Here is a 24,463-nt window from a genome sequence, read left to right on the forward strand (position 1 = left end):
TACATGAAAAAATTTGAGGAAGAAGCTATAGTACAGATGACCTTAAAGCCATATGTCAGTCAAGATATATTGTTGATATTTTTATTATATGGAAGTACATTCAGAACCATGAAGATTTTGAACATTTCCTGAATAACTGCCATCAGAAAATCAAATTTACATGAGAAATAGAAAAGAACTGTAAACTACCATTCTTAGATATCCTTGTCAACAAAAACAATGCTGGAGGATTAACAGTAGAAGTTTACAGGAAACAAATCCACACAGGCAGGTATCTACATGCAAGCTTTTTCCATTACTCTCAACAAAAACTAGGCATATCAGAATCTTAAAAAACAGAGCTTTAAATACACTCAAAAATTATGAAATTTAAAGAAAAGGACTTCAAATCTTATTTGGTCAGTTATTCCAAAATGACGAATCAAAGAAATTGCAAGGTTAAAGAAGTTTATATTTTCTGATGAACTGCCTCGTGTTAACCCAAAAATTAATTACAAAGGCACAGTTGCTTCCTCCATGTCTTATTTAGAAGAGAACTATTCATCAGGTTGTTCAAGGAGTCTTCCAAGGTAATTTTTAATCATATTAAAAAAAGTCTTCATTTTTAATATGATTTTGCTACTGATGCAATCTGTTCAGGGCCCCTAATTTTTCTAAAGACTATCATATCTGTGGTCTCTAATCTTTGTTCTACTTCTAACTCAGCTCTCAGATCCATAACTTAAAACTGGTTTGAACATTCTCTTGTATACTGCTAGTTTAGTGTTTTGGCTAATTTCTCTCTTATTCCATATATATTTATTCAACTGGCTATTCACCACACCAAATTTGTTTATCCTGTTGTCTATTTCCAGATTTAACTTGCCACCTTCACTAAAAACTATGCTTAAATAGCTGAAATATTTTACTTGTTCTATAGGCTCTCCATTCAGAATACAGCTAAAGTTTTCTATTCTGGCCTATTTTCATAGTTTTAGTCTTTTTATTGCTGAATTTTCATGCCACATTTGTAATTCAATTTAGTTAGGGAATCTTAGAGACTCACACTAGATGTGCTTAGAAGTACAACGCAACATCATCTGCATAAAGAAAGAGCTAAGTTTGATATCTCCAATTCGAATATTAGTTTTAGTGCCACTTTCTTTCATAATATGATCCATATAGATGATGAATAAGAGTGGAAATAAAGTGCAACCTTGTCTTCCACCTGATTTTACATCAAACCATCTTCCTGTATTTTCTTCAATTCTAACTGCTGACTCACAACTTAAATATAGACTATGACTTGAAGTGCATAATATTCCATTTACCAAATATAATTGTAGTGTTTTGAAAAGCTTTTCTCTGGGCACCTTGTTGTATGTCTTTTTCAGATCTGGAAAACATAAGTACAGATAATTGTCATATTCCCATGATTTCTCAACACTTTATCTTAGTGAAAATCTGAACACGACAATCTCTATTTGGTCTGAAAACAGCTTGTTCTTCTCCCAATTTCAATTCCACAATTTTTCTCAGCCTCTTTTTAAGAATTATTATTATTATACAGGCACTTCCATGGAGTCCAAAGATTCATCGTGGGAGACCCAATCTATCATACAGGCTAGGAAGTTCCACAGATGATCTGGAAGAACATGCATCACCAAATTAGTACAATGAGTACAGGTCGAGCAATGATTATTGGGGTCTTCAACTATAGAGATACAGACTGGAAGAAAGAAAGATCACATAGCAGGAAGGAAACAGAATTTATACACCTGATGAGAGATAATTACTTAAGGTAGCATGTAATGGAAGGGACTAGGGTTGGGAAAGTATTGGACCTGGTCACAGGATCAGAAGAGCTATCCATAACCAAGGTGACCATGCAGTCTTGCCTTGGGAGATTGTAAAACATGAGGAATATTCTAACAAGAAGGGGTATTTGTGGAACTACAAGGCAGGTGATTATGACATGCTTAGGAAGAAGCTTAAATCTGTACCATGGCATAAAACACAGCAGGGTAAGGATGTTAGTAGTGCCTGGGATATAGTTAAGTATCATCTAGAGCATAGGTTCCCAAACTTTTTCGGCCACCGCCCCCTCAAATCCATAAACTCATCGTCAGTGCTCCCATCTTACCTGAGCCTACCCTACATTCAGAAAAGCGATTCACACAACCCACAAAGAAGGTAATAACGTTTTAAAAACAAATTATTAATTTATAATTTAAATTTATTTTAAATCCAAAAAAAACCACATTTAACTTTAATAACAACTTTACATTAAAATCTAATAAAACATTGTATAATAAGGCTATTCAATAGCAGCTATTGACTTGAATGTTCTGAAAATCCTTGGATGGATGGATGGACTTCATGGAGTGATACCAGTTTTCCTATGTCTGGTTTAATATCACTTAGCAGGCATCTTAAATCTCCACGTTGAGTTATCTGGAGTCTTATTCAAATTAAGTTGATATTGAATCCAACATTATTTCAAAGCCAAATAGAGAAACCACAAGAGTTTCATGTTGAATCTAGAAACTATGAAAGTTTTGGCGGATCTAAGCGTAAGCAAACCTTTCATGACAGGGGCAACTCGCAGTAAAAGTGGAGTAATACTGATCACTATCCTTAGTATTTCCTATAATGTAAAAGACATCTCCTAGTGGACACACATAACATCATACATGTCCACTAGGAGATGTGTTTTATATTATGGGAAATACTAAGTATAGTGATCAGAGCTTACTTCATCTTTACTACGAGTTGCCCCTGTCATGAAAGGTTTGCTTACGCTTGGATCAGACAAAACTTTTATAGTTTCTATATTCGGCATGAAACTCTTGTAGTTTTTCTATTCGGCTTTGAAATCTCTTTGCAGAAAGAGCAGAGATCTCTTTCTGCAACCAAAACTCTTCATAAGATTTTAAGATTTCTTAAATTTTGGCTTCAGCTCAAAGTCATTTTGTAGCTCAATTAGGTCTTACTCCATGGCTCCCACTACCTCAGTATCAAAAAATGGATTTATTACCTAATCTGGAACTTCCAACGAAAGTAAATCATTGATCTACTTGCCTTGTCAGGATGTACTTTTTGAAATGTTCAATTATTCTGGAAGGCTTCATGGCCTCATTAGAGAAGACCCTTTCACAAATTGGCACATTGGCAGCTGCTGGTTTGTTGGTACTGATATACATCCATATTTTAGGTATTTAATGCTATATTGCCTACATTTCTTCTTTGATGTATCTGCATCTGCCATTTCTATTCTGGAACATGCAGAAATAAGCGTACATACATATTTGCAAGCAGTTTTTGTAAATAATAATCTTTATCTTTATATGCTCACAATATAACAAACCTATAATTTGCCAAGCTGTGACACAACACTTACATAGCTAAAAGCTTCACATTTTTGTTCAGTAAATACGAATATGGGAAAATACATTATAACACACTCAGTACCATTAAGGTAAAAAAGGACCACTTCAGAAATTACCAACAAAAAAAAAAAATGTCTTGGAAACAATAATAATAATAATAATAATAATCAAACACCAGCAATTAATTATTGCACATTTCAGCATTTTGCAGCACACCTTCAGCGCCCCCCTGCTTCCTGCTTGCCTCCCCCTTAAGTAATCCCACCGCCCACTTTGGGAACCACTGATCTAGAGGAAGCAGTATTAAATTGTATACCTAGACTAAGGAGGGTTAAGTGGGTAGGAGTTAGATGGATGAGTAATATCATTAAGCATGAGCTGCAATAAGAAGAAAATGCTGTGGAGGGTATATCAAGAGAAAGGTGACCAGAATGGCAAAGAAGGCAAAATCAGATTATGAGAAGAATCTAGTTGAGTAGGCCAAAGGAAATCCCAAAGAGTTCTTTCGTTATGTGGCAAGAAATAGGAAGAATGACTATGGAAGATTAACATTAATGAGTGATGATGGTCATGAGGACACAGAAGTGGATAAAATAGTTGAGTTACTGATCGACCATTTTGCAAGGATATATCATCCTAGTGAGGTTAATGCTTTAACCTATGTGAAAGACACTAATGTGGGAACAGAAGTAAATGAATTGGAGGTTCTTAGGATATTGCAGAATCTCAATGTAAATACAGCTTTTGGATTGGATGGGATATCAGCTAGGGTTTTGCAAGAATGTGCAAGGGAACTGGCAATGCCTATGTCTAGGCTTTTTAAGTCAGCTCTGATAGAATTCCCAAGGATTGGAAAGAGGGCAAAATAATTCCTTTGCATAAGAGGTTCTAAGACTACAGTAGCAAATTATAGACCAATCAGTATCTCAGGAGTGATGGTAAAATTGCTAGAAAATTTAATTCAAGAATGGGTAGATAAAAATATGATACTATATGAGGATCAACATGGCTTTGTGAGTGGGTCGGTCATGCCTTAGTAATTTAATACCTTTTTACAATAGACTAACAGCTGAGTTGAAAAAAGAAAATGCTATATTGATGATTTCAGCTTGTCGAGAGCTCCTGAAAAGATTAGTAGTATTTTGTGTTATCTTTGGCAATTTTACTAGAATTTTAAGTAGTATTGTTTGCTTTTTGTTTCTTGGTGTGTCTGTGCAAATTTGTGTGTTTTCTGTGTTATTTTAATTATTATTTTTAAGATAAGATAGCGTACATATGGCACCGATAAAAAAAAAAATGGCGGCTAGGTCGCCATGTTTGTTTAAGAGTTTTGATGTAAACAAATTTATGCAATGCACTGTCTGTGAGATGTATGCTTTGCGAAGAGCAGTGGGAGTCTGGTTAGATGGTGACAGAGGAGTTAATATGTGCAGAAAGTGTAAGGAGAATGAGGATTCTCATGCATGTTTCGGGTGGCGAGAGTGATATCGTTAACGATAGTCAGAATGTAGAAAATGGCGGTGTGCTAGAGAATTGCGTGGTAGTGCCAGATAGGTGTGAGAGCATCGTTGAAAGTGTAAATGAAGGTAGAAATACAGAACGAATGGATGATTTGATTGATAATGAAAATAGTAAGATAAATGCAAGTAGTGAAATTGCACGTTTGAACGGAGCGATACACAGAGCAACAAGGCAACTGGAGCGTATGGAAAAATGTGTGCTGAACGTACCGACTAATAAACGGCGAAAGTCTGTGACGACAAATAATAGAATGTTCGTAAACGTCGATAAAATGAAGGAGCGAGTGCTGTATGGGGATTCGCTATTAAGAGGTGTGATAGTTGAGAGTTTGACGAAATCGTACCAGCCGGGTGCGAACATAAAGGATGTCAGTGAATCTATTTGAGTGCAAAAACAGAGGGTGAAAGAGATGATAATCATGGCAGGAACAAATGATTTGAAAGAAGACAAAATGGAAATGATAGAGGGTGTGAGGGAATTACTTGAGGTAGCAAAAGAGAAGATTGAGAGAGTTAGGATGGTGAGTATTTTACCGCGGTATGACAGTGAAGTGTTAAGAAGGAGGGCCATAATTGCCAATGACTTTATGCGTGGGTTATGCATGGAGAGAGGTGTGGAATTTGTGGATATGTGGAGTGAGTTCGATGGGCGAAAGGATTTATATAAGATGGATGGGTTACATTTGAATGGAGTTGGTGTACGGAGGCTTGAAAAAGTGTTGATGAATGATGTGGAAGTGGATGTACAGACTCAGGGAAACTAGATTTATTAAGGGAGGGGGGAGTAGATATGCAGACTTTAGGGAGGCAGTTGAGTGTATGAATGAGTATAATATGCCCGAGCGAGTACGAAGGACAACAAATCAGAATGGGATAGTTAGTATAAGGCATCAAAGTAGGGATGGGACGAATGAGCTTCTGCAATTCATGTACACTAATGCCAGGAGTATTAGGAACAAGAAGGAAGAGTTTTTGGCCTTGGTTGGCACTTCCAGGCCACAGGTTGTTGGTATTAGTGAAACATGGCTGACAGAAGATGATAAAGCTAGTGGGATTGAATGCGACGGGTATAGCATGTTCAGGAGTGACAGGGTGAAAAAAAAAGGGGGAAGGAGTGTTATTGATGATAGCTGATGAGTTGCAGCCAAGGAGTATAGAAGTTGAACTGCAGGATAGAGAAAAGAGCACATTTGAGGCTGTTTGGTGTGAGATAGAATCTAACAGAACAAAATATACAATTGGGTGCTGCTATAGACCAGGTGATGGAATAGATGGTGGGGATAGTATGCATAGGCAAATAGAAGAAATGAGTGGAAGGAGGGTAATTATTATGGGTGATTTCAATTATGGTAACATTGACTGGAAAGAGGAGAGGGCACATGGGAGGAAGGAATTGGATTTTATGCGGTTATTAAGGGACAACTATCAGCGGCAGCATGTAGTGGAAAATACCAGGGGGCAGAGAGTGCTTGACCTAGTAATTGCAACTGTGAATGTGGCTGTAATGAACATGACCATGTTGCCACCAATTGGTGAGAGTGACAATAAGGTCATGACTTGGGAGGTGGCAAAAGGAGTGGAATTTACAATTAAGACAGGGTACATGTGGAATTACCGGGCTGGTAAGTATGACAAGCTTAGGTGTGTGTGCTTGGCTCAGTGCCATGGCATGTAAAAGTGCAAATACTGGATGTTGATAGTGCATGGGAGGTGGTTAAGAAGTGTTTGCAGGAGGCAATGGTTGACTGTATACCAAGAGTCCGAATAATAAATCAAGTAGGGGTTAAATGGATGAATAACACTATTAAACTTGAGCTGCAAAAAAAGAAACAATTGTGGAGGGAATTTAAGGAGAAAGGTGACCAGCAGGCACAGGAACAGTATAAAGCTCAGGCCAGGATGGTAAGAAAAGCAAAAGCGGATTACTAAAGAAAATTGGCCATGCAAGCTAAAGAGAATCCCAAACAGTTTTTTCAATATGTTGCAAGTAAAAGGAAAAATGTTCATGGCAGAATGATCTTCAAAAATGCTGAGGGTAGGGAGGTAACCAAATCAGTTGATATAGTGGAATTGCTGAGCGAGCACTTTGCAAGAGTATATCATCCAGGTGGTGACATTGCAGGAATGGAAGAACCAACAGCTTATACTGGAATTGTGATGAATGAAGTAGTGGTAACTAGTCTATTACAGAACCTCAATGTCAATACATCTGTGGGATTGGATGGTATACCAGCTCGTGTTGTACGTGAAGCGGCTAAAGAATTGTCAGTGCCCTTGACCATTTTGTTTAATTTGAGCCTTGGGTCTGGGTCAGTCCCAAGGAAGTGGAAAGAAGGGAAAATAGTTCCGCTGCATAAAGGTGGTTCCAAGGCTGCTGTTGAAAATTACCGGCCAATCAGCATAACAGAAATCATTATCAAGGTCTTGGAGAAAATAGTCAAGAGGAAAATACAAGATTGGATAGAAGAAAATGGGATACTGTATCGGGGACAGCATGGTTTTGTGAAGGATAGGTCATGCCTCAGTAACTTGCTCACGTATCATAACACAGTGATGGCCGAACTGGATAAGTGTAATGTGTTTACAGTGATTCTAATGGACCTTGCTAAGGCCTTTGACAGGATACCACATGGAATTGTAATCAGTAAATTGCAGCATATGGGGATGGATATAGGGTTGGTGAGATGGATAGGAGGGTGAGATGGATGGAGAGATATCAGAGAGTGGTTTATTCAGGAGTAGAGTCCACAAGACGGCCTGTGACTAGTGGTGTGCCACAAGGATCTGTTCTTGGACCACTGCTGTTTAATTTGTTCATTAATGATATAGGAAAGGATTTGAGAGGAACAGTTCATTTGTTTGCAGATGATGTAAAGTTGGGTAGGGCAATAGTGAATGCAGATGATGTCAAAATTTTGCAAGAAGGTTTGGATAGATTGGAGGTCTGGGTTAAGGAGAATGGATGTCAATTTAATGTGGCAAAATGTAAGGTTATACATTTTGGGGTGAAAAGATTAGCAGCAGTTTACTACATTGGCGGAACTGTACTCAAGGAAATTGATGAGGCACGAGATTTAGGAGTGTTGGTGGATAAGGAGTTGAAGTTTAGGGAGCACATTGCAAAAGTGGCCAAATCAAATCATCAAATCACTTGGTTGCTGAAGAATACGTTGACAAGCAGAGATAAGCAGGTTATCGTTCCTCTGTATCGAGCCTTGATAAGACCCCATCTCGACTACTGTGTCCAGACTTGGTCACCTAGGTTTCTTCTTGATGGGGAGGAGGTTGAGAGGATCCAGAGGCAAGTGACCAAGATGATAGCAGGTCTGTGGAATGAACCTTATGAGAACAGGTTGAGGATTTGTGGGTTGAAAAATTGGTTGATAGGCGGAGGAGGGGAGATATGATTGAGACATTCAAATTACTGAAGGGTTTCTATAAAATTAATTCAGAAGATATTTTTGAGAACAGGACTGGTTGTGGGAGGACTAAGGGACATCCATGGAAACTGGACAAAAGTGTGGTTAGTAAAGGTGTTAGAGCTGGGTTCTTTACTTTTAGAGTGGTGAATGAGTGGAATGGGCTCCAGAGTCTGTGGTGGATGCTGTGACAGTGAATGAGTTTAAGGTTAGGTATGATAGATACTGTATGAATGTCGAATAGTTGTGATGAATATGATTTGGGGCCTCCCTCGATGAGTCTAATGAATCCTGGAGTTGCCCGTAATAATAATAATAATAATAATTTTCTGGATTTTGCAAAAGCATTTGACAGAATACTGCATGGAACTCTGTTATGCAAATTAGAACAAATGGGAGTGAATATGATACTGGTTAAATGGATAAGAGGGTGGCTGCTGGACAGATATCAAAAAGTTCTATATGGGGGCAGAATCAAGATGAATGCAGGTGACTAGTGGTGTGCCGCAAGGTTCAGTGCTTGGACCACTGCTGTTTAATTGGTACATAAATGATGTATGAAATAACCTGAAAGGAAATATTCAGTTGTTTGCTGATGATGCAAAATTAGGTAGAGCAATAGCTAATCGAGGTGATGTGGTGAGTTTGGAGGACAATTTAAATAGGCTATCATGGGCAAAAATAATGGGTGTCAGTTTAATGTGGAGAAATGTAAAGCTATGCATTTTAGAATAAATAGATTACAAGCCATGTTGGGCTTGTAATCTATTTACAGTCAGGATTACAAGTAGTGCCATCAATCACATTGATGGCACTACTCCAGGAAATAGATGTAGCCAGAGATTTAGGGATGGTGGTAGTAGACAGAGAGTTAAAGTTTAGAGGACATATTGCTAAGGTGGCCCATAAAATTACTTGGCTATCGAAGAGCATATTAACAAGTTGTCATTCCTCTTTATAAGGGCTTGATAGGCCCACATCTGGATTACTGTGCTGAACTCTGGGTCTCCTGAGGAAGCAACGGAGAGGATTAAGAGGGGAGTGACCAAGATGGTGAGTGGCCTGTGGAATGTTCCATGTGAGGATAGATTGAGGATGTGTGGATTGCAGAAGTTGGTTGATAGGAGAAAAAGAGGGGATATGATAGAAACATTTAAGTTGCTTAAAGAATTTTAAAGGATAGATCCAGGGGAAATGTTTCAGCACTTGACTAGAAGTACCAGGACAAGGAGGTCATCCGTGGAAGTTGAATAAAGGTGTGGTTAGTACAGGTTTGAGGACTAGATTTTTTGCTTGAAGAGTTGTGAGTGAGTGGAATGGGTTGTCAGAGTCACTTGTGAGTGCTTTGTCTGTTAATGGGTTCAAGGAGAGTTATGCTTGCATAAATCTTACTTGACACACTTAGCAGAGAAATTCCTCTACTTTTAGTATGCTCTCTTTTTTTCAGGACTGCTTCTTTAACTTCTTGTGTTTCACCATGGTGTTCTTATTTTCTATCCTTGCAGACAACTTCACCACATACCTTCTAGCTGAATCAATGTTTTCTTCAGTTTGTCACTGAGATACCAATTTTTGGTTCTTGTTTTTGAACTTTGTTGGGGGTCACAGAAAAGAATCTTATGGATCAATTTTCTCAGGTAACCATTATCTATCAAGTTTTTGGATATCAGGGATAGTTCATCTTCCAGGTCTTTATCTTCTGTATTGATGAGAGAGGCTCTATTTTAGCATGTGAATAATACTTACTTTTTGAGAAACGTGGTGTGAGGAAGTGAAGTGCAAGTATCGACCCGTGTTGGTTGGTTTACGATAGACAGTAAGACTAATTTGTCAATCTATTTGTTTCTTAACTAGAGTGTCCAGGAATGGTAATTGCTTGTCCTTTTCAAGTTCCATGGTGAATTTTATTTTGTGATGGAAAGAATTGATCTTGGTAAGAAAATCAAACAGATCCTTTGTGTTTTTCTAAACAATAAAAATGTCATCTACATATTTCCACCACACTGCAGGTTTGGGGACTAGTTGAGACAAAATATCACTTTCAAGTTTCTCCATAAAGAGATCTGCACAAGGGGGTGAAAGAGGGCTGCCTATTGCAAGGCCTGTTAATTGCTGATAGATTGTTCCATTTCATAGGAAAAAATTTGATTTTAAGCAATGATGAAAAAGAGAAGTAATGTCTTGAGGGAAGAGGTTTTCCAAAATTTTGCTTACTTCATCTACTGGAACGTTTGTAAATAATGATGTAACATCCAGGCTTGCAAGAATGTCTGTATGGGAGATTGATATGTTCAATTTTTTAACAAAATATTGTTTCTTATCTAGGTATCCGAATTACATATGTGCTTTTAGGAGACCTGTGAGGTATTTTGATAACAAATATGTAGGAGAGTTAATTCCATCAACTATAGGGTGTAGTGGTATTCCATTTTTGTGAACTTTGGGGGAGCCATATAGCTTTGGCGTTAGAGGATGTAAAGACTTCAATCTTCGTTTTAAATCTGTCAGTCAGCTGTCCATGTTATGTAGCAACTTGTTGGTATCAATGTGATTTTTTCCTGTTGGGTCTGAATTCAAAACACAGTAGGTAGATGTGTCAGAGAGTAAGTCTGTGATCTATTCTTTGTAATCTCTTGTGTTTAGGACCACTGTAGAGTTGCCTTTATCGGCTTTTAAGATGATAATTTCTTTATTTATCTTTAATCTAAACATAGTTCTTTTTTCTAGAGGAGTAATATTTTTGTTTTGAGTTCTTGAAGAAGAGAGAATGATAGCGCTTTTCAGTCTGTCTGAGATCATTCGCTATGGGTTCCAGTAACAATGAAACCGCTTTTTCTATATTACATATGATGTAATATAGATATTATATGTCTATATTACATATAATGTCTCCACAGTGTGGTGGAGATATGTGGATGACATTTTTATTGTTTGGAAAAACACAGAAAAGGATCTGTTTGATTTTCTTACCAAGATCAATTCTTTCCATCACAAAATGAAGTTCACCTTGGAACTTGAAAAGGACAAGCAATTACCATTCCTGGACACCTAGTTAAGAAACAAATAGATGAACACATCAGTCTTACTGTCTATCGTAAACCAACCAACACAGGTCGATACTTGCACTACACTTCCTCACACCACATTTCTCAAAAACTAAGTATTGTTCACATGCTATAAAATAGAGCCACTCTCATCACTACAGAAGATAAAGACCTGGAAGATGAACTATCCCTGATATCCAAAAACTTGATAGATAATGGTTACCTGAGAAAATTGATCCATAAGATTCTTTTCTGTGACCCCCAACAAAGACAACCTGAAGAAATACATTATAATTCCACTATCATGATTCCATATATGAGGAGAGTTTCCAACAAGATTGCTACACTCCTCAAACCACATGGAATAAGAGTGGCTTTTAAACCTTTTAAGACAATCCGCCAATTCTTAAGATCTCTGAAAGACAGTCATGCTTTTTTTCAAATATGCCAGAGTCTATAATATCCCCTGTTTATGCGGATTAAACTATATTGGTCAGACCTCTCGAAGTTTAGAAATCCGGAAAAAGGAACATGTAGGAGATGTAAACAACAACAGACAAAACAATTCGGGGTTAGTATTTCATTTTGCTAGGACAAACCACGCCTTAGAATGGGACAAAAGCTCCATGCCCTACTTAGAAGAGGATTTCCATTTCCAAGCTATAAAAGAAGCCATAACAGTGATCCGTTCCGAACACAACTTAAACAGAAACCAAGGATTAATCCTGCCTGATATTTGGAGAGCCCTCATAAGATCTTTCAACATGCCAGAATTAAATCTTGCTGCCAACTACAAAACCTTCCTACATAACAACAGATAAATCATACACACTCCATGCGTGTGATATGCGCAATCTTCTGTTTTTTTTGTAAAAACATCATTGTATTCAGTTCTTTCCTTCATGAATAGTTTTTTGTATTTACATTGTTTTACATCTATTAATTTTACCCTGACAAAGCCAAACAGTACAGTTGGTGAAACTTGTCGGTTTTCTTACTCTGTTTTTTTTTTTAAATCAATTTGACCTATATTAATTCAAAAAAATTAAAATCAATTTCAATAGTTCTTTTGGTCAAAAATAATCTTTTTATCACTATTTTTCACCTATATCGATTTTACATGGACCATTAAAATATATATAATTAAGAGTGCATATAACCATAGCCTAATGCAATGTAATAATTTTGTAATATCATGTTAGAATAACTGAATATAGAACCACAAGCAATTGTAACTAAAAAGCTCAGACATTTGATATTCCTATTTCCTTTGTACATTAATTGTCTTAGTTAGAATAAACATGTTTGGGTTTGTTAATAGCTTGCCTGATCTTTGTTAGCCAATGCACTGTCTCATAAAAACAAATCAAACCTGTGTGACCTAAGTAAAGTAACAGTCATGACTGAGTAATTTGGAGTTGCTTGAGATAAAATCTATTTAAGGGTTATTATACGTGCTCAGCTAAAGTATTCACTTGTAAGTAAAGGAAAGATAGAAAATTCTTTTACACGATCCTTAATGGTGCAGTCATTAACAAAAACAAATTTTTAAGGATTAATACATTTGAATTATAACAACGTAGATTAAGAATTTGGCCTCAGCTAGAGGCTTTTCCTCAGTCTGCGATACCAGTATGTATGAGAGCATACTTTACGGCATTAAGAGGATGGGGGTAAGCTAAGTAGATTACTAAAGGATTAAAGTTAAATAATAGTATTATACGTGAGTTCAAAATCAAAGCATATAGGCATTTTGTACAAGCTCAAGCAACACACGAAAACTAACGAAATAAAAGGGGAAACATAGAAAAAAATAGTCACGTCATAAACTATATCAAAAACAATATAAACAATATATCATAAACTATAAAATACAAATTACAAAATATTACACTATCTATTCAAAGTCCCTATCATTCCTAAAGACAAAATCTCTAGCTTCACACATACACAGTCTACACTGTATGTGAATACTTTCTGGTACCCAGACAAGTTAAGTGCAACTTCTGTCCTTCCAGAAGGCCCTTCATAATATCACCAAAAATAAAGCTGACCTCTTTGCATCATTTTTATTCTTTAATGCCTGCAAAAATGACAAAGGCAAATTACTTCATTATACTTTTGCAAATACGGATGCAATTCAATATCAAACTAATGTCCTGATAAGTCAATTTCTTCACTGCCTAAAGGTCCAATAATTGATGACAACCAATATGGATTTCTGTCAGGTTTACTTTGTAGCAGAACTAGCATTACTAACTTGTGGACTCCAGCAATAGAAGGGTTTTTGGGGAAAAAATTGGTCTGCACCCCACGCTTTGGAATTGGATTATCAGTTTCCTCTCTTCAATTTTCCAAAGAATGCTGAGGTATACCCCAGAGCACTGTACTTTTATCCATCCTTTTCTTCCTAAACATAAATGACCCTTTTTGCTATAACCTGTTCAAGCACTTCCATAACCATTGGTTAAACATCAAGTTCCTTACATTCTTCAATGGGATGAAGACAACCTGTTCTACTTCAATGCTACCAAAAAACAGTCATTTTCTTTCAGATAAGGAAGATCTCACTTCATCTTCTCTTATCCTCAATAATAACCAGACCTTCAAACAAAATGAGATTTCTTTTCTGGAGATAATAAACATCTCTAGCCTTTTTTAGCATATACACATCACATCTACAGCTTCTAAAAACTTGGTTAATTTTGCTCACAGACACTGCTTTCTCCCTGTATACAACTATTAAGCCTATAAGAATCCTAAATCTATTCAAAAACACTCTCCCTACATATGTTTGATGTTATTAGAAAAGGACTTCTTTCACCAACAACAAACTCTAATTGCCATTTTCTCTCAGCATGCTCACTTGTAATGGGAGAAGGTATTCTCTCCATGGATTTTCCTACTAATGCAGGTATTCTTCAAGCCTCTGCTATTTCACCTAGCCTCTTCTTCCTGCGCATAAACAATCTTCTCACTGATCTCCAATCCTATTCCATAGCTTTACTGATAATAGCACCTTCCATCCTTCTATGCATACAGATTGAGCTTCAAGACCCTGTACAATCAGTGCACTTAATGCTGGTCTATATACCATCCTCCAATGTTGTAGCAGTGCCTGGTCCTAAACATAGTTTTTTTTTCTTTTTCCTCACAAAAGCATAAATAAAAAGACCCTTATCTCTAAAAATGTTGAGTTCAACAGTCAAGACCATATTTCTCATGATATATCAGAATGACACTTAATTGTATCTTTCCTGACACAAACACATCACTTCTGTAGAATCCTCAATTTCCTTTTATCTGTTCAGATTTTAACCCTATACAAATCCCAAATCCTCCCAACATGGCAATACTGCACTCCAATTTGGGTTGCGCACAAAAAGCTCTCTCAAAACTTCTCATGCTGTTTAGAGGAGTGCACTTCAACTAACTGATTGACACTTCTCTTAAACAAACTTTTCCCAGAAGTTCAGTTTTTGTATTGAGTGTTTCAGATATTTCCATGGGCAGTGTATAGCAAAAAACGGACACATATCATTACCCCCCCGACACCATTTCTGCTCAACAAATCTTCTTCTCATTCAACTTTCATTTCAACTGGGTTCTCTCTGAAAGAGCTTTCCTTGTGAAGTATCCCCCCCCTCCCTCCAAAGACTACATCCTCGACTCTCCCTAAAAAAAAATTAATAGATTATTTTTCTCTTGACATCTCTCCCACATCCAGCACTTATTTGCTATAATGTTTTTACAGCCTCTTGTGCATGTGTGATATTTAAAAATTCACATCATAGATGTTCTGTTTATTCCTTTTCTAATATTTTTTCTTCTTGTCCAAAAGAGGACAAATGTACATCACTTATGTGATGTACATTTTTCCACATTGTAAGCAACTGCCCAAAATACAGCTAGTGTATGAATTGATCATACACTAGCTGTGCTATAATAAAAAAAAATGCATCACCAAGGAAGTACATATTGCTAATCATTATAGCAATATTTCAGAGTTTCACTGTTAATATTACTTTAATTCTTGTTGGGATCTCATTAGCTAGAAGACACTGATATACAGTGAGTTAAGACAACGGAATAGCAAATAAAAATTAATAATCAAAAATCATAGTGGTTTATTAGTGAAAAAACTATTAAGTACGGCAAACACAACTGCCAAAGCCTCAAGTTTAGGTATATGTTTACAACTGCTGACTGAGTGGGATCGTTCTTAATATCAGGTAATAGTAAGTTTATAAAATGTTTTTTTGTTTCATAATAGAATGCCCCTAGAAAGCTTCTGCTAATGATTTAGCATATTACTGTAGTACTTCCACCTAGATGACGAGATCCCAAAAAGGATTAGATAATCATCATCCTAATATGGAAAATTTAAAATAATATTATCCATTCGCACATGGCAAGTAGATTTTGCCAGCTGGTGAATAGAGTCACAAAGTCAATAAACTTTATCTTAATCCTTGCCTGAATCCCATACACCAATGTGCTTATAGGTCCTTTGATCTCTTGTCCATGGAATCAATAAAAATGCTACTCATGATCCAAAAAATGCATCAATAGGTGGATGTACTTAAAAAAAAAAAAAAGAAGAAAAAAAAGCAGTTTCTTCATTTTCAAAAGGTTGTCTAGGCTGAAGGGATAAAAACCTGTCGAGAATATCTCTCATAAAAATTTTATTGTTCTCCCACATAAATGTTTTTTGGAATTCAGAGTTGGCCATTTTTAATTTGTCTGCAAACTGTGAAATAATCTTTTTCATAGAAAAAAAAAAGGTGATTTGGGGCATACATGTTTCACATGTAAGACAAAAATGTATAAATGAAACATACAACATCAGTTTGTGGATTCAGTTAAGACCTACAGGGTAGAATACAAAATGGGGGGTGGGGAGAAACAACATTCCAAACATCTAATCCCATCTTCAAAAAAATAAGTGTGAAAATGCAAATATGAAATCAAAAAGTACAGACTTTGAGCATTAAAAACTCAATCTGGAAATAAACTGTATTTAATTTCAAAACCCTCCAAAACTGTAAATATTTTGTGGATCTGCAGAATAACAATTTCCACCATAATTAATAGGATACTGAAGGTGTGTGTGTGGGGTTCTTTTAAAGGAAAAAGGTAACCAAATAACATTATCAACATTACTGTCTTTCATCAACATACAAAATCATGCACCTTCAATTTAATTTTCAATTTGATGATTTCACATTGGAATGACTCAAAAGCATAAAAAATTACTGTCTTACAATTTGGTAGCTCAATCGCTGCATCTAATTTTAATTTGATAATATGCATAAAACAACTTACTTTAAACAGACGATGTAATTTTAGAACAATATGACAAAAAATAAATCTCAACATCAGTAGTCTAAGAAAGTCATCTCCATAAAACTGGAGGTAAGCTGGATCTATAAAATAAAATAACAAAAAATAATTATACTGCTATATACCACATATGATTCTACATATATAAAACTCCTATCAATCTTATGCATGTTACTTAAATTGTAAAAAAACTTTCAAATTTCATAAATTATTTTGCACACAATTAAAATACAGCGCTGGACACAACTATAATCCACTGTAAAATACTAATACCATGAAATAGTATACATGATTTTATGGGGGTTACATGTATACTATGTATACAGGTAAACCCCGTACTTTAATATATCCATATAAAAAATAATTCTTAAGAGTGACTTATTTTTAATGATATTAACAATACCAAACAAACTATTTTATAAAAAGATGTTTTATTAACTGCTTATATTTTGCTGAATTTCAAATCAGCATCATCAGAGCACAACACAGCATGTATGCATGACAGTGAGTAAGTGAAACAATACAATTGTAACAGACAAAAGATCTAAAGTCCTATTTTGGCACCCTCTGATGTAAAAAAAAAAAAAAAAAAAAAAAAAAAAAAAAAAAAAAAAATTACAGCTATGTGGAAGTTGCTTTTAAGATAACAGTCTGCCAAATTAATGCAACCATATTTGTTCAGGTTAGGAGAATTCTTCATAGCCATGGCTGAAAATAATCTTTTGGATGTGTAACGATTTCAAAATAGCTTTCTAATTTAAAATTTTTTTTTTCTTTAAATTTCTTGTGTTTAGAAATTTTTTATTTCTTTAAATTTCTAAACACAGGATTAGACGGAAGAAAATTAGTTTTCTTCCATCTAATCCTGTGTCCAAAGAGCGTGGTCTGCCAGTCCTGACTTGCCATAATAATGGTAGCGAATGTATTTTTTATGTTTAATAATAATATTTGGTTTCCAGATCAAGTGTTGATCAATTTTAATAAACTGAACTAACTAGTTTCGCCACACTTTAACTGTTGGCATCTTCAGGGCACTTATAAGTTTAAACAATCTCACAATTATGCATAACTGCAAAACTGACAAAAATTAATTGTAAAAAACTGACTAGAATAATTACAAATAGAATAGTATCGAACGTGAGTGAAACATGTATCGCGTATACAAGGTTAGCTAGCTGTTGCTAAGGTACTTTCTGTAGTTTGTATTAAAGTTCATTTCTTCTGTTTTTAAAGTTCTGATTAGGGTTTTCCATATCTCTGGGAGTATTAGGCCTTGATTTCTGTTAAGGTTGACAGTAGAATGGGCGACTGTGGCTGCTTCTTTCAAAATTCTTGAATGGTAATCCTCCTCTATGTAAGGAGAACAGCTTTTGTCCCACTCGATGACATGGTTAGTTGTAGAGAAAATGAGATGATAGGCTAGAAATATCCTGTCTGTTGTTTTTGACATAGCCAACATGTTCCTTTTGCCTGATTTCAAGGCTTCTCGAAGTCTGTCCAATGTAACTAGGGCCACAAGCGCATGGAATATTATAACCTCCAGCATATTTATAGAAAGGATAATATTGATATTGATGGCAGTATAAATCTATCGGTGTACAGAAAACCGACTAATACAGGTTGCTACCTACATTTCAGCTCCTCTCACCACATCTCACATAAACTCAGCATTGTACACATGTTAAAGAAAAGAGCGATTCACATCACAACGGACGAGACCCTTCAAGATGAGTTAAAATTTATTTCCAACAATCTGTATTTGAACGGCTATCCAAGAAGACTAGTCAATAAAGTCCTTTTCTCTGAACCACCACAAAGAGAACAAGAAGATATTCAATATATAAAAATGATTGCAATTCCGTTTGTAAGTGGCATCTCCAACAAGCTTGCCAGCCTCCTCAAACTACACAAAATAAGAGTAACGTTTAAACCAATAGAATCTATTCGTAAACTACTAAAATCTCCAAAAGACAACCATCTTTTCTATAAATATGCTGGAGTTTATAATATTCCATGCGCTTGTGGCTCTAGTTACATCGGACAGACTTCAAGAAGCCTCGAAATCAGGCAAAAGGAACACATTGGGGATATTTCTGGCCTATCATCTCATTTCTCTACAACTAACCATGTCATCGAGTGGGACAAAAGCTGTTCTCCTTACATAGAGGAAGATTACCATTCAAGAATTTTCAAAGAAGCAACCACAGTCACCCGTTCTACTGTCAACCTTAACAGAAGTCAAGGCCTAATACTCCCAGAGATATGGAAAACCCTAATCAGAACTTTAAAAACAGAAGAAATGAACTTTAATACAAACTACAGAAAGTTCCTTAGCAACAGCTAGCTAACCTTGTACACGCGATACGTGTTTCACTCACGTTCGAGACTATTCTATTTGTAATTATTCTAGTCAGTTTTTTACAGTTAATTTTTGTCAGTTTTGCAGTTATGCATAATTGTGAGATTGTTTAAACTTATAAGTGCCCTGAAGATGCCAACAGTTAAAGTGTGGCGAAACTAGTTGGTTCAGTTTATTAAAATTGATCAACACTTGATCTGGAAACCAAATATTATTATTATACTAATTTATGATCAAGAAAATACCTTCATGATGTATTTTTTATGTTGTTCTAGGAAGATGTTAATAGATCTTCCTGTCTACCTATAGTAGGCAAGTCACAGGGAACTTCATACACTCAAGGATGTGTGAGAGGATGACGTTTATCCTTAGGCAAGCAGATTAGAGTTGCTAATTTAACACGAGGTTTGAATATGGTGCAAAGGCCATGTTTCATCACTGCTTTGGCTATTTTTCTGATGTACTTCTGACATAGGGAATAGAAATAGTAATGTTGTCCTCCAAGTGTATCAGGGGAGAGAGGGGCAATTCGGCTATGTAATATTTTATCTATTTTGTGGGAATGGAAGGCAATGACCAAGAATATGGTGCAGATATTTGAGTTCTGTGGACAGAGCTGTATCATTAGAACAAATGACTCTGGCTATGTGTGTAAGTGCCTTTAAAATGCCATACTATTGGGCTGGATGATGATGTGATTGTTTATGTGATATCTTCCTGTGTGTGTTGGCTTTCCGTAAATGGGAAAATATAGTGATCCACTTATAGACACTCTTGATTTGATCAAGTCTAAATTTCCCACTGATATTTTCCGAGTTATTCGAATTTACCATGTAATAACATAAAAGTAGATGACCACCATTTTCAAAGAAATGAACAGCTCAAACAGTGTATTTAAGAAAACATAAGTGTGGCTTTCAGGTACTTAAGGTTAAAGCTACATAACTGTGAGGAGACCTCCATGTAGCCTTTTTAAGGAATGTGGAGAAACCACAAGGGTTTCTGACCTAATGTCCAATTCTCACCTTCTCGTAGTGCGTCCTGTTAGGTATTTACCCGGATACTAAATGAAAAATGGAGCTAGCAATTTGGGATTTAGTCAAACCAACTGTATTCTTATTGGATCAAACCATAATGCAAAATGATGGTAAAATATGACAGAACATTCCAGCTGGGGCATCATTCAGTTCAACAAGGATCCTATTAGTTTTTTAGGGTGAAGTAAAAAGTCCCCAGTATGTCTGTTTCTGGTTGCGTCAATATATGGTCCGAAAGATTAAAGATAACTTTTTCATCAGGGAGGCTTGGTCTGGAGTTGTAACAATTTTCATATAGCGAATTAAATTTTTTGATTTGAATTTTTTTATAACTATAAAAGCCTTGTTGAAACTGTTGTAAATCATCTTATCTAGAAGTGTCTATAAGTTGCTCTCTATGTTATTAGAAATATCTTCAAAAACTCAGAAGCATGATAGGTCTATTCTGTTGAGTTCAAATCTAACATGTTGTATTCTTTCATGAAGTAGAGCAAGGGATGCCTTGAAATATATTCTTTTCGCACTTCTTGAGTGGAATTGTTCTTTAACCACGTTACCGGCCAAGACGTCTATAGACATTCAATTTATCATGGATGCGAAGTGCTTATTAAAATCATAATACCATTGATATTACATTGAAATATATGATGGATACGAAGCGTATGCGGATGCGTACTTGATCCATAATGGCCGGTAAGGTGGTTAAATGTTAAAAACTTAGGAATGATGTTAAAATTTCTGCATTTTTTTAAAAACGTAAGATGGTTTAGAAGTCTAGCTTTTTTTGCATTTGAGTTACTCAAAATAACGTACCTTGTGTTTCATATCATCATTGAGTCTGTTCATTGTGAACTATATTTGGTCACACAGATAACTTAAACTGAAATATATTTTTAAAACTTAAAACCCCTACAAGTTTTGCCACCTGAAACACAAGGTACGTTATTTTGAGAAAAATTTTGCTCTTCTTGAGTGGAATTGTTCTTTAAATGTTAAAAACTTAGGAATGATGTTAAAATTTTTGCATTTTTTAAAACAAAAAGTTAGATGGTTTAGAAGTCTAGCTTTTTTTGCATTTGGGTTTCTCGAAATAACGTACCTTGTGTTTCAGTTGGCAAAACTTGTAGGCATTTTAAGTTTTAAAAATCTGGTCAATTAATAAATCAATATACAGTAAAACCCCTTTTTTACGTTCCCGCAATTTACGTCATTTTCTGTTGGTCCCATCTTAAGGCCTATTCTCACGATGTATTATTTTCCTGCCATTAACAACTTGACGTGGACGTTATTTCCCGTGATTTGTGTTTTTTTTCTCAGTGGCAATACCGATTTTTGATTCGATTTCAGCGGAAATCTGTGCATTTCTGTTCTCAGGTGGTGTTGCTTTCGGCTGTAGTTTCGTTTCCGCCATCACGGTGACTTACGCGCATGCAGCAGTACTGTAGTGATGAGCGATACCGTGATTTTTCAATCAGTATGAATTGATATTGCAAAATTTCTGCAACGTAATTTAGCGTGTGAAAGTTGCTTTCAAGTTGCGGTGGTGGATTATCCATGTTAGTAACATGGAAAAAAAAGACAGAAAATGTATTTCAGCAGAAGAAAAGATGGCAATTCTGCGACATGTAAATCGGCATGCTGGAACATGTGTGCATTTAGCATAAGATCTTGGACTCTACGTGTCCACTTTGAACACGATAGTAAAAAAACAGGTCAAGCATTGAACTCAATGCAAAGCAATCTGGCACTAAGTCAAAAAAAAAAAAAAAAAAAAAAATCAACAATTAAAGATTTTTTTAAATAGATAAATGTAAGTACATTGTAAATTCATTTATTTTCAGTTATTAAATTTTGTAATCTAGTATGTAGACTCATGCTAGCAGTAAGTCATCTTTTAGCCTTTTTTAATGTTTTTTTTACATTTACAGGTATTTGCACTTTTTTCCATTACTCCCCTGAAAATTGTAAAAAAAAGGGGTTTTACTGTATTTCAGTTTAAATTATCTATCTGTGTGACCAAATATAGTTTATAACGAATAGACTCAATGATGATTTCTATACAACTAATTTCATGAAGACCTTTTCTCAAAATGAACTTTTTTCAAGATGAATGATTATCTAAAGAAATGTCCTTGCAGTTAGCCTAGTGGCTTTGCACTTCACAACCATATGCTTGGGGAAGGAGCATCCTAGGTTCAATTCCCGTCGCCATGTGAGGAGCTTAAGGATCTTCCTCAGCCATAGCAAGTTAGCCAATCTTGGGCGTCAACAGCAGGGTCCCTCCCCCACAATTTATCTGGTGTTTTTTATCCCACAAGCAGGCAAAACCGGCCCCATGAACACACACGGATCTACAGCCATAAATACTTAAGCCCCCATGAGGGGCTCAACTCGCCCCAATAGGGAAGGGGGAGAAAAGGGAGGGAACTCCATACGAATAATAAATAAATAAAATCTAAAGAAATCCATTTCTTATTCACTCCAGATAATAAATGAAAAATACAAAAAAAAATATCCATCAATCCATCTTCAAGGCCCACCACAAGGTATATTATTTTGAGAAACTCAAATGCAAAAAAGCTAGACTTCTAAACCATCTAACATTTTTTAAAAAGAATCAAAAATTTTAATATCATTCCTAAGTTTTTAACATTTAAAGAACGATTCCACTCAAGAAGAGCAAAACTTCATGTTTTGCTCTTCTTGAGTGGAATTGTTCTTTAAATTCCACTCACTTCTTGAAGTGAGTGGAATTTAAAGAAAGAATAATCTTTCTTTAAAATTTGAAAGATTATTCAAATAATCTTTCAAATCTGAAAGATTATTCTTTCAAATTTGAAAGAATAATCTTTCAGATTTGAACACAACAAAATAGACCCATCTTCCTTTCGAGTTTTTGAAGATATTTCTAATAACATAGAGAGCAACTTATGGACACTTCTAGATAAGATAATTTACAACACATATCGTTTCTTACCCGAATAAGAAACTCAAAGAGTTTCATGCCGAATATAGTAGAAACTATATAAAGTTCGGCGATTCCACCTACTCATAGAAGGGTTGTAAGTTCTGTTCGCTACAAACTTGATATTAACCAGGTCTACCTACTCACTGATGAGACCTCAATAAAGGTTGAAACCGGTCTGGGTAGTGACCTTCTCTCATAATGTAGAACAGTAATACAGCTCCTAGGAGCTAAGTTCACATTATGGGGAAATATCAAGAATAGTGATCGGAGCTTGCTCCACCTTAGACATGAGTTGCCTCAGCTTGCACTACCTTAAGGGTCAGTTGCTGCTGTATCCAGGTATTTGCTTACGCTTGGAATCACCAAACTTTATATAGTTTCTACTATATTCGGCATGAAACTCTTTGAGTTTCTTATTCGGCTAAGAAACGATATGGGATGTAATATCCCTTAACTTAAACAAGTCATATGTCGCCGAATCGAAGCCTTTGGCTCTTCATATATCTAATAATTTACAACAGTTTCAACAAGGCGTTTAAAGTTGGTAAAAAAATTCAAATCAAAAAATTCAATTCGCTATATGAAAATTGCTACAACTCCCGACCAAGCCTCCCTGATGAAAAAGTTATCTTTAATTTTTCGGACCATATATTGACACAACCAGAAACAGACAAACTGAAGAAAGGATTTAATTTCGACATCGCCCCAGATCATATTCCTAAGATTGGCATTATCAGTAACATAGAGAAAGCACTCTCATTCTTTCCTGAAACAATGGCAAACGATCTTAGATTAAAAAGTGCTATTATCCTTTCAACTTCAAGACCACTGAACCTAAGCATAACTCCTCAAGAAAAAAGAGCTCTCTCAAACTTAAAAAATGACAAACAAATAACAATCTTAAAAGAAGACAAAGGTAATGCCACGGTGATTTTAAACATGAGGGACTACATAACCAAGATTACAGAGTTACTATCAGATTCATCAACGTATTGCATTTTAGAGTCGGACCCAACATGGAAAAACCACAAGGACACTAATGACTTATTACGGAACATGACTAGCTGGTCCACAGACTTACAATGGAATTTGAAGTCACAACATCCATTGACGGCACGACTATATGGCACCACAAAAGTGGAGTTGTGCTACACCCGATCATTGACGGAAGAAATTCTACATATTTTTTGTCCAAACACCTCTCCAGCCTCCTAAAAAGGACATATCAGAAAATCAGACACTTACATTAAGAAATCCAAGCACTTCATTAAGAAATTAGAAATTAAAATAGCATCTCGATCTTAAAGACAGACATTCTAGCTAGCTGGGACGTGCTATCTTTATTTACCAACGTACCAGTAGAAGAAGTTATCAGTATCCTATACAATCTCTTCCCCGAAGATAC

The 24,463-nt window shown here is 35.8% G+C and overlaps 1 protein-coding gene across 2 annotated transcripts in view; it reads right to left on the minus strand.

The window, feature by feature from the left end:
- Nucleotides 1-24,463, minus strand: part of LOC150103860 (protein SCAI) — a 399,077-nt gene that overhangs the window by 10,879 nt on the left and 363,735 nt on the right. For both annotated transcript variants that reach the window (XM_090396561.1, XM_090396560.1), the window contains one exon: nucleotides 16,677-16,777. In XM_090396561.1, the coding sequence (XP_090252687.1) occupies nucleotides 16,677-16,777 (101 nt within the window). The remainder of the gene's footprint in view (nucleotides 1-16,676; nucleotides 16,778-24,463) is intronic.

This window comes from Typopeltis vanoorti, chromosome 8, assembly GCF_054136105.1.
Source record: "Typopeltis vanoorti isolate ZY-2024b chromosome 8, IOZ_Tvanoo_1.0, whole genome shotgun sequence".
In the NCBI taxonomy this organism is placed as follows: domain Eukaryota; kingdom Metazoa; phylum Arthropoda; class Arachnida; order Uropygi; family Thelyphonidae; genus Typopeltis; species Typopeltis vanoorti.